The sequence below is a fragment of the Cyprinodon variegatus genome, unplaced genomic scaffold (assembly GCF_000732505.1).
Source record: "Cyprinodon variegatus isolate N-32 unplaced genomic scaffold, C_variegatus-1.0 Scaffold178, whole genome shotgun sequence".
Classification (NCBI taxonomy): Eukaryota; Metazoa; Chordata; class Actinopteri; order Cyprinodontiformes; family Cyprinodontidae; genus Cyprinodon; species Cyprinodon variegatus.
The window spans coordinates 906,124-922,613 of NW_015150631.1; the positions used below are offsets into that span (position 1 = coordinate 906,124).

At 36.9% G+C, this 16,490-nt stretch overlaps 1 protein-coding gene across 1 annotated transcript; it reads left to right on the forward strand.

Annotated features, from left to right (window-relative positions):
* The first annotated feature begins 479 nt into the window (after positions 1-479).
* LOC107087288 (MOB kinase activator 1A) lies at positions 480-15,838 on the forward strand. The gene is made up of 6 exons (XM_015378792.1): positions 480-647; positions 2,961-3,127; positions 6,391-6,484; positions 7,027-7,160; positions 7,414-7,577; positions 14,024-15,838. Exons 1-6 carry the CDS (start codon positions 634-636, stop codon positions 14,099-14,101), a joined length of 651 nt encoding a protein of 216 aa, XP_015234278.1. The 5' UTR covers positions 480-633; the 3' UTR covers positions 14,102-15,838.
* The last annotated feature ends 652 nt before the right edge of the window (positions 15,839-16,490 follow it).

A 16,490-nucleotide genomic window follows, 5' to 3' on the forward strand; every position in this document is an offset into this window, starting at 1 on the left:
GTCTAAACTTTTCCTGTTTTGTGCCATTTAAGATTATAATCTTGTTTTTGTCTTCTTAATATACACTGACAGGTGAACTTCTTTAGAGAATATTGTATTACTTACATTGTCAGATATTTAGACAGTTAATACCTAAAAAGGCAATGGAAAGATTTAATGTCAGAAAGCAGTAGTAAATAAGATATAAATTATAATCAAAGTATTTAGTTCATGCTCATGCTGTCAAGTAACTGTATATTTATACGATTAGGAAGGCTATATATCTTTTTACACAATGTATTGAATGTGACTTATTCAATACTGTCATTATAGTTTGATCAAATACTAAATAAATAAAAATCTTGAACAGCTCTGGCGCAACGTATTTTTATTGTATATATTTTTTTTATCCGAGTTGAATGGAAATGAACAGAAAGATGTCATACCCAGCTGTGGCCTGAAGGGGGCGACAGTCTGTCTGCTGACAGATAACCAACAGAGGAAGAGCCAGTGTGTGGGTGCAGTTCATCTTCGCTTGACGCTAAGTCGTTGATAGTTCTTCATCTTGATAAATACATTAAAAAAGCATATTCCTACGTTTTAAATCCGAACCCGAAGTTCTTATCCAGACTCTTCAACAGCGCCTTCGTCAGGATGAGCTTCTTGTTGTAAGTAAAGTAACAGTTTGCTTCCTGACTCAGAGCGGAGCTTTTGCGGTTAGCTGCGCTTCTACGAAGTTCACAAGGGAAGTTAGCAGAGACTGAAAACCAGTCAGCTGCATCTCAAAACAGCAACGGTTAACTTAAATCCTAATAAAATTTGTTTTTTAATCTTTAGTATCAGACAAGTTAGCGTTTAAAACTATGTATGGCTGTTCTTAATGTATAGCGAGAGGACTTACTGGAGTTATGAGACGCAGATATAGTTAGCTAGAGAATAAATATGGCCAGACTAGTTTGACATTACTAATCTGTAGGACTGGCAACACCCGGAGATGAAAAATTTATTATGTTAGAGGTGCATTTTTCCACATCTGCATTGCTTTTTATTTCTAAAAAAATATAAATATATATTCTAATCTTTTTTGGCCCTCCAAACCAAACACTCATACTTAATTAATCTTCCTGTTATTTACAGTCAGAGTATACAGTTACATTTCCTGTCTGTTGCGCACACACTGGGTTACATCGCTTATGTTCCACTAAAAACCACCGCTTTTTTTTTAGATTACAAAAAAAAAAAAAAAAAAACAACAACAAAGAAACAATTGATTAAAGATAATACATGGTGAAGATAACAGTTTCCTAGGTGCCCACTCAAAAGATCACTACTTGAAGTTACTCAATCTTGAATAGAAATGTATTTTCCCCCTCCCAATGGCCTGGAGAGAGCCCGCTTTTAAGGATGCCATCTTTTTATGAACTTCACTAGATTTGATTTATGTAAAAAAAAAAAAAAAAAAAAAGAATTGCAGAAAAGTAAAGGAAAATTATACCCCACATTTAAAATGCCTAACTGTTGGAGCCATAGGTTTTAGCAGTAGTTGTGGTTTATAAATGTTCCCTTTTGCTTAATTTATAGGTTTTGTGATCTTGTAAATGTTTTTTTAATCCAAATTCATTTTTACATGCACTTTTAGAAGCTGAAGTATCCGAGCAGATCAGATCTGAAAAAGATCTTCTCTGTTAGCCCCTTCAGGAGCTCATATATTTGCAGTTATGGCCTTGTATCTAAAATCAGACTTTTAACTCCAAATAGGGCTTAAAGATTTTGGCAAAAAATTGCGTTGGTTGGTTAGAATTTTTAACCAATAATGCAATTTTATCTCGTTTCCTTTGCACTAACCACCAGCTTGTAGATGTTTCATTTTAGGGTTTCTGTTTTATTTATGATCTTAATAGCCTACTTTCGAGAGTCCATTGTTGCAAGACTGTATTATAACCTTTATGTGAAAAGGTGCTACTGCTACTGGCATGCATGGCTCTGTATGCCACCTGCAAAACACTCTGCCTTTCTGTATGCTGGCAAACCCACTTTAAGGGTTTAACCGCCACCTAAAGGGCTGCAGTAACAATATAATGTGACCACAGTTGAGTGCCTCTGCGATTTGAAAATTGCGTTTTATTGAATGCGATTATATAGCAAGTGCAAATAATTCTCCCTCCCCAGTTCTAAAATGTGAATTTGTCCCTTTGCTGCAGATACTTTGTATCAGATCTGAAAAAAGATAACTTTGATTTTTTTTGCCTCTAACCCAGGTTATTTAACTAGGGGTCTAAATCCACCATATTTCATAAAAGTCACAAAGTTCACTGGGGAAATTAAGGCCACATCTACTAAAAGCATGTAATGTAAATGATTTAGAAAATAATATACAGTTAAAAATATTGTGATTCAAGATATATATATTTTTTTCTTACGATACACTGTATCCCCACAGTTATTTAAAAATGATATATATATATACAATAGGGTAGGATTGTGTTTAATGAAGGCTGGAGGAGACCAAATGGTCAACTGTGGAAAGGAAATAAAGGTGCAAAGGGGAGTATAAATACCTCTGAATTAATTTCTTGAGGTCTTCAAGACACATACCTCTGTTTAGACCTAGAACTGTCAAATGAACAAATAGGAGGGTGACTACAGAATGAGATGTCTGTTTTAACCGAACTGTTATTGTCTCACCTCTTAACTGCAAGGTTGAAGAAATCAAAATCATATCCAGAAAACTAACCACTAACTAACCAGGGGAAGAACTGCAGCTGTCATGCTAGAAACATCCAAAGGCTCTAACTCTATTGTTATAGCTTATACATTTGAAAAGAAACTTAAAAATAAAAACCTCAGAAACATGAAAACATGAGTGCTAAATGTAACATTGAAGAAGATTCAAAGTGATTTCTCCAAACCTCCAGATGGCTCTTGTACAGCCGTCCTATGTTTACACACGGTTGCTAAGTTCTCCGTTCATTTTTTTGCAGTGGCAGTCGCTCATCTAAGACCTTCAAGCCGAAGAAAAACATCCCAGAAGGATCGCACCAGTATGAGCTGCTAAAACACGCCGAGGCGACGCTGGGCAGCGGGAACCTGAGACAGGCTGTCATGCTGCCAGAGGGAGAGGATCTCAATGAATGGATCGCTGTGAACAGTGAGTGAACAACTACAATGAGCCAACACACCCAGTGTTTAAGTGACTATTTACATTTTTAATAGAGGCCGGTGTTAGATTAATCTTTAATGATTGAATGTAAAATAAAAGGTGTGTTTGTGTTTAAATACATATACACCCATGTGAAAAACTGTAAATAATCTTAATATTAGGGGCAAAAAAATGTCCACTAGGAGGCAGATTAACAGATCACAGTTTAATTTAAATATGCTGCATAAAAACGGGTACACAGAACCAATAAATTTTCCATCAAATGGGAATGCTCAGGTTTAAAATACAGATGTACTCGACAGATAATAGTTGTCAGCCCATGATGGATCATGCAGCTGCCACTCATGGAACTGATAAATATTGGCTCAGCCATTTTCATTATGTCATTATACGGAAAAAATCTAAATCTAGATAAGCATATTTTTTCTAAAAATAAGTGCATTTGTTCTTGAATTATGGAGTTAGTGAGACACTTTGCCAATGGAACAAAACAATTAGCATTTAAAAAAGAAAAAAAAAAAACATTGCATTGTCTTATTTCGAGTCCATAATATCTAATATGTTATTTTAAGGGTAAAAAATACCCATTCCATTGGTAAATCATCTTATGAATCTGCTCAAATTAAGGGTAAATAATTGTTGAATAATTTCTAGATCGTTTTTGCAGTGTGTTTTAGGCTTCTGTGGCTTATTTTTCTTGTCTTTGTAAACCTTTGACGTGACAGGTCAGATTTTCTTTAGGGCCCTGTCACACCTTGTCGATTTAGCCAGCATATGCCTGACATCCCAGAATCTCCGATGTATATTCGATGTATATTTTAAATTTTTGGTGTGTGCATAGCGCATTCATAAGGAGTCAAGAGCGTGTGTCCAACAACAGCATAACGCATGGCAGCGTAATGCCCATGAAATTATGCACAAGCCAGTGTCCTGAGAGGGGCAGCAATGCGCCCGGAGGCGCTCAGCCTGTACAAAAAGATTTCAATTGATGTATTAACCTAGCTGCTGTTATACGCCCGCCAAAAAAAAGAAAGAAAAAAGGTTTGCAGTCGCAGAAGATTCAGTGTCATGTCTGCTAGGTTTCCTCCTATGAACCCCCTTTTGTACCAGAATCCTGCCAAAACACCATTATACAGTAGCTGTAAGTTAGAAACATGTCTAGCGGTCGTCTAGAACATGTCAAATGCGTTGATATACATTGGAGATAAGTTCTTAAAAAGTTACGCATAAGTTTTGCACAAGTAGACGCCACGACATATGAGTAACTTACACTTAATGTATGTCAACGATAAGATAACATACGTATGTCTATGTGTGCCAGCGTGCTTCAGCGTACTGCAGCGTGCTCATTACTTATACATAATGTACCCATAACTTATCCAACGTATGCCAACATTTTTGCCAGATTTTCCGTACGTCAGGCATACGCTGGTCTAAATTGTAAAATTGTAACAGGGGCATTTAGAACTATAATTAAGATAGTACCATGATTAGCGCAGTTGGCAGCAGGGAAACAAGGTTTTAACAAGAAACTTTTCAACCTTTTTTATTCAACTTTATCATTATTTTAGTTTTTACTTTGCTTGTTACTAGGATTTGGGGATATGGCCTTAAATCGTTTCACAATATTTTGTGGCGCTATCGTGATAATGATAAAACTCACCATAAAAACACTTTTCATTAACTCTTTGAAGTCATTCAACAATCAGAGCAACATAATCGCTACTCTTGAAAAACTATACAAATTTTAAATGGGCTTTTTCAGGACACCAGTTAAACAAAGAAGTTTGATTTATATCACTAAATATACTCTAGTAGCTGTATTTAATCATAATATTTGGATTCACCAATGCCCAATTGGAAAAAAATTAACTAAAAAGAAGAAAAAAAATTTAAATTCATAATTCAACTCAAAAAATGACCTTTTGTTTATCATTACTAAGTCTACTTTATTTCTTAGGCACTAAATCAAAATTGGTATGACTAGAAATTTATCATAATAACAATAAAAGAAATGCCAAATTCCCACTCCTATTTGCTACCTATGTTAGGGGCTCTACAAATACTATTTAGAATATTTTTTTTTATTATTGTGTCCTACTACATGGCTTAGAAGCTTTTCTTTCTTTTATGACCACTTTCAACTGCCAATGGTAATTGGTTTCCTTGGCTTGGTGCTGCAACCTTTGTAGAACAACCTCAACACGCCCAATTATTTATTTGAAGATCAGCACCTCAGTTTTTGTATCCATTGTTTGTTGTGAAACATGATTGTTTTACATGCATGTTTCATAGCTTGAATTTTGTTGCCCTTTAAGCTAAGGCCACCTCCCAAATGATGCTTGAAATAAAAGCTATGTTTTTTAAGTAATGTATGGGATATGAATGTAACGGACACTTAAGAGAGAAAAAAAAAGATTAACCAGATTTGCGATAGTAAAATTTGAGATTATATTTTTATAATCATATCACCCATCTGTACCCAAAAATATTCATATTCCTTTAAGTTGTTTTCCTTCAACTATGAAATTTTATCTCTTATTTATTTAAGAAAATTTAATTATCTCTAAAGAGATTGAAATAAATCTGTATGTACTAAATTTAAAAATGCATGTCAAAATTTGTTTTATCTTTCTCATAATTTAAGGACGAAATCTTGATTTGCTTCAAATAGCTCAGAGTTTTAATATTTGGTGACCAGCTTTCAACTTGAATAAGGCCTCCTCACCATCACCCTAATCTGTGCCTGCCTCTTCTCAGCTTTAGGTCCAACTCTGGCTGTGCAGGAGACCTAAATGTCATTGCTCTGTCAAACTTAGGTCTGTGAGGGGTATGGCTAATTCCTCCAACTGAATTCAAGCGATTCAGTTGAAGGGGCAGAAAAGGAGGGATGGGTGGTCTTTGCAAATATTTTTGTAATTAGTTTGTAATTTTCTACTAATTAGTATGAAGAAATTCAACCAAGGTTACCTAAACTACTTCTACTCAGAAACAATCAAGTCTTTTTAGTTATAGTATATGTAGTTTGGTATCCTTGAATGAATGTTTTTAGGTGTCTTGAAAGTGTTTTATTAAGGAATTGCATATTAATTTAAGGAGCATTGTTTAAATAAAGGAACATTTGACTCATTGATTTGTATAGTTTCATCTATTTCTAATTGCCATGTTATTGTCAGCGTTGCTGAGATGTAAACTCATAACTCTTCTATCTCTGTGCTGATGTCACCGCCATGTTTCCATATTGTCTTCAGCCGTGGACTTCTTCAACCAGATCAACATGCTCTATGGCACCATCACTGAGTTCTGCACCGAGACCAGCTGCCCTGTGATGTCTGCAGGACCAAGGTAATAGAAACTCCTTCAGCAATTATTTTTAAACTAATCCTATTACTTATAATTCATAGTTGGGAGGAAACTCAAATATTGTGTCTGTTTTGGTCAAATTTGTAAAATTTCTACACTACCAGACCTTTGTGATAGTAAGAGTGTGTTTCAGCAGATGTTGAGTTTGGTTAAAGGTTCCCATACCAGAGCTACTATATCTGATTTATCGTTTTGTGCAGATTGTCTTTTTGAGACATTCATTTTATTTCCACACAAAATGATAGACAAACACTTGTTCTGTAGGTCATATGAGGGAAAACAGGAAATGAACTTTGCATGTGATTGCTGGGGGAGCTGTTTAGTTAGTATCTTGATTTGGCACTTCCTCTATCCTCGGTCCTTCCAAGACTGTTTGTGCTGGGTGTGGGTTTCTCTTCCTTTTTAGCATGAACGCTGTCAAATTTACATTTCCCTTTTATCATTTTTTTAATCCAATCTGCCCTTAAACTAGTTCATTAGTTTGTCTTTGCCTGCTGATTGAACCATTATTTTTGTGCGTGTAGGTATGAGTACCACTGGGCCGATGGGACCAATATTAAAAAGCCAATCAAATGCTCTGCTCCCAAGTACATAGACTACTTGATGACCTGGGTGCAGGATCAGCTGGACGATGAGACGCTTTTTCCTTCTAAGATCGGTGAGATGGCTCTATTCCAGGGCTTTGCTGAAAATATTGTGGTTCTGGTTAAACTTAAGCCTTCCTATTTGTTTGATTTGTTTTACACATTTTAAACCTCTTCATCTTAAGAACATATAAAGGTAAATTAAATTGTGCAATGAAGTTACGTGCCACTTTTATTTTGGTTACAAGAGCAAAAAGATCCTTATATCTTTCATTTTGTTCTTTTGCCTTTAACCCTTCATCTATATATATATTTTTTACTTTGCAGGAGTTCCTTTCCCCAAGAATTTCATGTCTGTGGCCAAAACAATCCTGAAGCGCCTCTTCAGGGTTTACGCTCACATCTATCATCAACATTTTGACTCTGTGATGCAGCTGCAGGAGGAGGCTCACCTCAACACCTCCTTCAAGCACTTCATCTTCTTCGTCCAGGTGAAGTCATCACACTAGAGTGGGATTTTTGTGCATGGCAGAGTTCTGTGTAGTGATGTAATGTTGTAAAAGCAGCCCTGACTCATGGTGTTTTCTCAAGTTTTCTTGGTCATCTGCCTGCTCAGGAAACTGCCTCTTTTGTTGTTTTATCAGCCTCTTTTTAAAGAAAAAAAATGATATTGCACCGTGCACCTGAAGTGTTAAGCAATTTACCAGCTTCAATAATGTACAAAGAACCTAGAAATTGAAGAAGTTGGAAAAATATTAAGATCAATTCTGATCTTAACCAAACTGAATTAGAGTTTTTAACTGTAAATCAAATGGGAATTGTTCATCAATATATTACTGTTTGACATAAGGCCTGATCTTCAACAAATTTGAATTAGGAGTGTTCAGGGGTGGTTCTAGGACAAATTTTCCAGGGGAGCCAAGGTGGGGCCAGTGTTCTCATTCAAAGAGTTTTCTTTATTTTCACACTGAAGGCATCAAGACTATGAATGAACACATGTGGAATTATTTACTTAACAAAAAAGTGTGAAACAACTGAAAATATGTCTTATATTCTAGGTTCTTCAAAGTAGCCACCTTTTGCTTTGATTACTGCTTCACACACTCCTGGCATTCTCTTGATGAGCTTCAAGAGGCAGTCACCTGAAATGGTCTTCCAACAGTCTTGAAGGAGTTTCCAGAGATGCTTAGCACTTGTTGGCCCTTTTGTCTTCACTCTGCGGTCCAGATTACCCCAAACCATCTCGATTGGGTGCAGGTCCGGTGATTGTGGAGGCCAGGTCCTGTGGCACGGCACCCTCCTACTTGGTGAAATAGCCCTTCCACAGTCTGGAGGTGTGTTTGAGGTCATTGTCCGGTTCAAAAATAAATGATGGTCCAACTAAACGCAAACCGGATGGAATGGCATGCCGCGGTCAGATGCTGTGGTAGCCATGCTGGTTCAGTATCCTTCAGTTTTGAATAAATCCCCAACGGTGTCACCAGCAAAGCACCCCCACATCAGTACACCTCCCCCTCCATGCTTCACGGTGGGAACCAGGCATATAGAGCCCATCCGTTCACCTTTTCTGCGTCGCACAAAGACACAATGGTTGGAACCAAAGATCTCAAATTGGGACTCATCAGACCAAAGCACAGATTTCCACTGGTCTAATGTCCATTCCTTGTGTTCTTTAGTCCAAGCAAGTCTCTTCTGCTTGTTCCCTGTCCTTAGCAGTGGTTGTCTGCTGCTACAACTCTGTGTAGCATTGACCTGGTCTCTAATCCAAGCTGCTGTTAACCCGCGATCTCTGAGGCTGGTGATTCGGATGAACTTAACCTCCCCAGCAGAGGTGACTCTTGGTCTTCCTTTCCTGGGGCGGTCCTTATGTGAGCCAGTTTCTTTGTAGCGCTTGATGGTTTTTACGACAGCACTTGGGGACACTTTGAAAGTTTACCCAATTTTTCGGGCTAACTAACTTTCATTTCTTAAAGTAATGATGGCCACTCTTTTGTTCTTTACTTTGCTGCTTTTTTCTTGCCTAATACAAACTCTAACAGTCTATTCAGTAGGAATATCAGCTTTGTCCAGCTGACTTATGCATAACACAACTTATATTCCCAACCCCATTTATAAGGCAAGAAATCCCACTTATTAAACCTGAAAAGGGACACGTCAAGGGGAGACCATTTCAGGTGACTACTGTACCTCTTGAAGCTCATCAAGAGAATGCCAATAGAGTGTGAAGCTTTCATCAAAGCAAAAGGAGGTTATTTTGAAGAACCTACACTATAAGACATATTTTCAATTGTTTCACACATTTTTGTTAAAGTCGTAGGGAAGCGGTTGTTCCAACCGTTGCATTTCCGAATTCTTGCAAGTGGTGCACAACTTTACACGAATTAATAAATCGAATGTGATTGGTCGTTTATCTAAAAGGCAGGATTTTTGTGGCGGAAGGTTCACAAGCAAATTTGGTTGTAACCGGTTTGTCGGAAGCATCTTGCTAACCAGTTAGCAACTTAGTGCTAGTAGGTTCCCAATGGGAAAATGAATTGGGACCAAGTAGCACTTAGCAACGACACTGTCAAGGAATGCTATGGGCAGCAGAAACATGCAAGAGGAGGAGAGTTTTGTGTCGGAGGTCGTGGATGAGTCTCCTCTGTCATACATTTTTTATTTAGAGGAGGAAAGCGGGGACGAAGATGTTGTGGAAGAGGACGCCAGGGCGGCAGAAGTTTGGTTTGGTGTAGAAGGCTTACAGCCGTACATGTTTGAGCCCTCGGCTCGCAACTCTGCAAGTTCTGTTAGCTCTTTTTGAACCGTTGCGTGTATAAGCTGCGACATATGAAGATGCTATGACCGAAAAAAATGTGATTGACAGATGACCATTGATCTATGATTGGCCGAATTTAGGTGTACAAGCTGACGTATAACTAAATCGCCTGCATAAGAGAAACAAGAAAACCCACCCAAAGATTTTAAGATAGGATTTTTTTTTTATAGAAATTTTCTAACTTTTGGGACGATATCAATACTGATAAAGAGTATATTTACATACATGTTTAAGCCAGAATGATATGACATTTGAATATGACTTCCGTACGACTTGTAAGTTTACATTTCCACATGTTTTAATTCATATTTAGAGCACCAATGAAACTAAATGTATATTTCACATTCTGCACATAAGAACAACAAACGTTGAAACACTACAATATTAGTATTCTTCGTTTGTTATATCTTGCAAAATAGTCTTGCAAAAGGTTCTAAGTCTTTGCCCTCTTGGATTCAATGCTTAGCATCCCAAATCTACTAAGGCGTTCATCTGTAATGGTGGACCGAAGGTAGGTTTTGACTAATTTTTGTTTAGAAAAACTCCCCTCATCAGTGGCAGAGCTCACTGGAAGTGCAAAGGTGATTTTGCTCAGTCTAAAGAGCTAGCAGAATACTTCTTTGTATGGCTCAATCAAATGGATCAACTCCACTGTCTCTACCCGTAGCTTTTTTCCAATTCCTAAAGCCTCATGGTGAGTCAAACACACTGCCTAAATAGCTTGAGGGCCTGAACTGTCTGCAGGCATAGATGGCAGTAGGCAGAATCCATATTTACAGAATATTCAACCCAAGGATGACTTTTATACCAGCTTGTCTGAAAGCTGCATCTTCTGTCCTCCATTACTGTGGTTGGAAATATCCTTAAATTAGGCTGCATAGGGTACCATCCATGCACTTACTGATATCTGAAAAGAAATGAATGTAACAGAGCATTAGTGGATTCATTAGCTGTTAATTTTATCTGTTTATTCATTATAATCCATTAAGATCATCTTGAAAAAAAAGGTAACTGAAAGTAATTTTTATGAATGAGTGTATTTGTCCTTGATTTGAACATGTAATCCCAATCATCATATTTCAAGTGCAGTATGTCTTCTCTTATTGCAAACGTCAAAATACTTATTCCATTGGCAGAAAAGATTGTTAACCTGCTCAAATGAAGAACCAATACATGCATTTCAAGAAAATTGTACTTTTAGTTTCCATTTTACTGTGCAATAATTGGCATGTTTTACAGGCACTTTACACACACTCACACAGGTTTGTTCAACATCACACACCTGATGGCTGTGTACTTGATACATGTGATGGATGATCCACTGTTTGTCCTTTCTGCCTCTAACTCTCTCTACACTTTCTTCCTCACTCTCAGGATTGAAAGTTTCTGTTTCTGACCTCTCAATATCAACTTCCTCACCAACCAAACCCTCTTTCTCTCTTTCATCCTGCTCCTCAGCTCAGTCATCATCATCCTCCCTCTCTCTACATTTTTTTTGGCTAACAATGGTAAAAAATAATATGTGTCTTCATGACCACGACGTTTCCTGTGCTGCATGAAAATAAATGATAATATCAAATTGATACAACTTTGATAGTATCTCAAATATGGTTAAGGCTAAAACTGGGGAGTTTATATTTATTTTACCCTTAAAGTAATAATATGAAAGAAAACATTAAATTAGTTTCTAACGCTGTATGGACTGCATTAAGCAAAAGTTTAAACAATGATGCCAGGTTTCAATGGAGTAAAAACAACAGTTAAACTCGAAGATTAGCCAAACGGTGCTTCAAGAAAAAATCATATTTGTTGCTTTCCTCCGTCTCTTTACACCCTCTCCTGTTAGTCATCCAACTCGTCTGTAATTTGTTCTTCTTTCCTGATCAGAAATCTTAAGTGATTGCGCAGCGCTCTAAAGATTCCCTGTGAAACATTACCGTATTTAGTTCCAGTTTCCGGGTCAGTGCATTATATATCATATTTAAAATTTGATATATAATTATATTGATATAAATGCAGTTTAGAGGCCGTAATGGGGGCCAGGGCCGGTTCTACGGGGGCAGCGGGTGCTGTTGGCACCGGTCTAAAACCGCCTATGGGAGCGCTGCATCGCTCAAGCAATAAAGTATTGTGCATGCAATAAGTGGGCGTTTTCTGGTGATCTACAAAGATTGCGTGGGCAATGGATACGTGTAGAACCGGTTCTGTCCGGCCCATTTAAATGGGTAAACTGCGTGTCTTTCTGACAGTTTGGGTGGGGCTGTAAAAGACGGGTAATAATTACTTGATTCAGATGATTAGCAATGATGATAAATAGTATTTATAGTGCATTCTACAAGTATCTCTCAGTACTACAAACAAAAGTATGAGTTTGGGAAAAAAAATAGTTTAATGAATCCTTGAAAAGCTGACTTTTATCAGCTATTCCTCGACCTCCAGTCTAAAGGGCAGATTATACTTCTGTAACCAAATACATCAAATGTCGCTTGGGTCTGGGCGAACCAGTATTGCTGGTATGCATCTGCACCGTCGGTCTTGAATTTCTAGCAGTTTCCCGCCAAAGCACAAGGGGGGCCTAATTCGAGAACTCGCGTCGTAGTTGTTCCTCGGCTTTTAAAAATGGCGTGCCCCGGCACCGAATCGAGAAGGACAACCACACAGACAGCCGTAAAGGCATAACAAGGACCAATCACAGCTGCATTATGTCTGCGCGGGTTTACGACTGTCCAACTCATAGTTGGGATTTTTTGAGATGCGCAACGACAGAAGCTCTGCACGGAGACAGATTTGATGGTTGCAGAGGCTATGCGTCAAAAGTATAAATTGGCCTTAAGAAGGAGTCTGTTAGACTTAGAGTGAGATTAGTGGTGTAAAGCTGTAACACCACTATTTCCCCATTGTGGGACAACAGAGTTATTTTCTATTCTTCTATTAAGCTTCAAACAGCTGGATGTACCTCCATAAAATATTATAGATCAATGTAGGCCCATAGTGGATTCCAATGACATAATTGACATAAATGCTTTGTTGTGAGTTCATAAAGGAACGTCAAGGGTGTAAATAAAGTTTGGGATGAGCACTCAGATGCCCCTATGAATAAAGTCCTACAATCCTTAGGGGTATCCGTGTTCAGGATATGATTACTGGGCTCTATGTACAACCCCTACTTCCTGAAATTAAGATGCCTCTTTTGTTGTCTTTTTCTACTGAATGAACTGATTAAACCAGGTGTGCCTGATATCAGTAACCATGGCCAGAAACACCTGGATTAATTAGTTCACCCTGTAAACAAAAGAGCTGCCTTAAGTTCAGGAAGTAGTGGAGTTGTTTATAGATCCCATTACCTTAAATTTCTCTAGCTATTGATGATTTTTTTATTTTTGCTTATTTTATTTTATTTTTTTTTACATCGCAATAAAACAGATATTGTTTTAGAAAATAGAATCTCCCAGCTCCAACCTTTAAAATAGACCAAGATTAAACCTTTAAGAAATGATGCTGGTTCAGCTCATTCGATTTTTCTTTTGAGAAAATTGCCAACATTTTCTTTTTGAATATTGACATTTTCCTACAATCTACATGGGAGGCCTGGGGACTGTAATATGACCCAGTTTAGGTCTTAGAAAGGTCACTTAAATTTGACTTTGGTTCTCATAACATTCAGGGTGTAACTTGATCTGCACAGATCTTGCATTAAGCACAATAACCCAGGTATCAATGGTAATTACGGGTCACACTGTTGGTTGAGATTTTTAGGGTTAATAGTAAGAACTACTCTAAAACATTTAAGAGGGTTTTTACACAAACTGGAAATATTTGAAGCCATGATTTGTAGTGTTTTCCAGGTCCTAGTGAGAATTCTTTCTTTCTTTTTGAAAAACAGTGTTTTGAAATATGTCTTCATTTATATTATATATATATCTCCTTATGTTGTATTATACTTTTTTTTTTTTGAGGTCACCAAAGCTATGAACAATTGGGAACATAGTTTCAAACCAGTGCCACCAGACTTAATAAACCTAACTCTCTGAACATTAGCCCAAACATGGAGAGCTAAAATATCTCATTGTCGAATGTTGAACCTGTGTTCTGATGCCTCTTTAATTCTGCTTCCTTTTGCAGGAGTTCAACCTTATTGACAGGCGAGAGCTTGCTCCCCTGCAGGACTTGATCGAGAAGCTTGGATCTAAAGACAGATAGACACGTCATCACATATATCAACCTTTCAGTTACCTTTTTTTTTTTTCTCCTTTTCCATTTCTCTCTTTCTACCTCTGATTTGTAGCCTGAACTTGTAAAGAATAATCTGTGCCTTCTTAGGAGGCCCTTAATGTTTGTACTGAATGTTTACTTTTATTTCTTTCTGTTCTATACAGATTTTGAGCCTTTTTACCCTCTGACTTCTAAAACAAAAAAAGTGTTGTAAGGCAACAACATTTTGGACTGTGGTTAATGGCTTCAGGAGCTATCTGCTGAATTTTATATTGGACCAAGGCGAGCGCGCTCCAGGTGAAACCAGCTTCTGTTTTTCAGGAGATGCTATAAAGTGTTTGGTTTTTCTAAACACTTGAATGCTTTTTGTTAACTATGGGTTATTGTAATTGCAATAATTGACCAAATATCCCAGTATTGTTTTTTCTTTCCTATATAGACAAAGGAGAGTAATAGAAGGATAGGAAGCGGTATAATAAACCTGGTCTTGTGTGAGCTTTTGCACTTGTTACAACACAACAAATGAAGGCAAGCACATGCATGCACAAGCTATGTATAAATTAGCTCACAGTCAATTTTTGATGACGTTGCTCCTGTTCAGAGTATTTTAAGGCACAGTTGAATAGTAAGAGATGGTATGTTATGCAATTATTGCAATAAAACCCTACAAAAAAAACCATCATCATGCAGCTATTTTACTTATTCTAAGCAATATAGTGTTTTCCACACTTCCTGAATGTGTTCGAATAGTCACATGTTATTTTGAACATTTACTTCTCATCAAGAGCCTATACATCCTGTTTGGTTAACCTGTTATTAGCTTTATTGTAGAATTAACATCAAAATGAAGATATTGTGACCTTTTAAGTTGACCTGTATTTCTGTTGAACCCCTTAGCAACTTTTTTGTTTTATGTACTTTCTCTCTTGGGCTGGAAAGTTTTGTGTTTTTATTTTTTTCCCACCAGAGGTGGTTGTAGTTTTGCTAGTTTTTTTTTTCAGGTTTTTTTTTTTACTTTATTGGTCTTTGTTTTCTGTGATGTTACCATAGTTAGGCTTTATGCTGGCTACAGCAGCAGGTTCTGTCCATATAGCCGACGAAGCTAATCCTCATCCTGATGTCCGGTCTTCCAAATGTTAATTATTAAAATTCATGTGTTACTGGCTTCACATTGGACCTATACTTACATTAACCTTGTGACCAGTTCTGATTGATTTAATAACTGTAACTCGAGAATCTAACCTGTGGGATAATTTCGTCTTATAATTTATAGTTATAGTTTGGGTAAGAGGCTGCTTTAACAACAAGGTGAAGCTGAAATCTTATGAAACCATTTCCAAATCACTTTAATTATAGTTAATCCCCTTAAAGGTCTAGAAGCAACAAGTCCACTCAATGTTTTTCGGGTGTATCCTTTGCCACTGTGTATTTTTGCTTTAGCTCACAATATTATTTTTTGAGTTCTTGGTTACATTTACTATTTCATTGGAGAAGGCATATAAGGAGCAGGAGTTAAAGATTTTATTTTATATATTTCACAGTTTTGCTCCAATTACTGGACGGTCATTTAGTACAGAGAGGGCGTTTTTGGGGATAAATGTACCACATTCAAAAGTTTCCTATGAAAAAAATGTGTTTTTTTTCCCGAACAAAATTGTGCCTTACAATAAAATAAAAATGTTTCTTGACAGTATTGATCGATGAAATGTTCAATAAACATCTAAAAGACAATTCTGTGTTTGTTGTTGTTTTTTTTTTTTATTCGACAGTGTTTGTGTTTTGGACTAATATTAACTCAAACTGATATCAAACATGATCCCATATGTGGAGTTTAATCATTCTAATGTCTTCAGCTGCTTTTCTCCCTGGATTCCTGGCTGTATTCAGCCATCCATCTTAATTGCTGAAAAAAAACTTCTTACAGCAAGATGCTGCGACAACCATATGTAAGGCTTGCTATGGCTGCGTTCAAATTGATGCACTGTATTTGTTTTCTTCCACTTAGGGTGTGTTACATGCAATTCAAAACGTCCAATTTAGGTTAAGTGAACTTTTTTAATTGTTAACGTGTGTTCAGAAGGCAAAAAACATAATGTATAGGATGAAATCATTCAAGCCTTTATATATTGATATGATGACCATGGCTTACAGATATGAAAAGTTGTTAAATAATAAAAAATTTTAAATAATAGAAATAATACTTTAAACGTTAGGCTTCTAAAAACGTCAAAATATAATTTTCCATAAAAGCGATACTTGGTCTAAGTCCCTTTTACATATATTATGTGAAATATATTTTGACTGGGTTAATCTCAATGAGATTTCTCCCTTTGTCATTTAATGTAGGAACGTAAGTTCAGGGGGATTCTGTGTCACC

Bases quoted from the DNA above. Each gene is read 5' to 3' on its own strand.
- LOC107087288 (XM_015378792.1), top strand. The intron at 6,485-7,026 runs GTAATAGAAACT...TTGTGCGTGTAG, and splicing joins GTGATGTCTGCAGGACCAAG to GTATGAGTACCACTGGGCCG. The intron at 7,161-7,413 runs GTGAGATGGCTC...TTTACTTTGCAG, and splicing joins GCTTTTTCCTTCTAAGATCG to GAGTTCCTTTCCCCAAGAAT.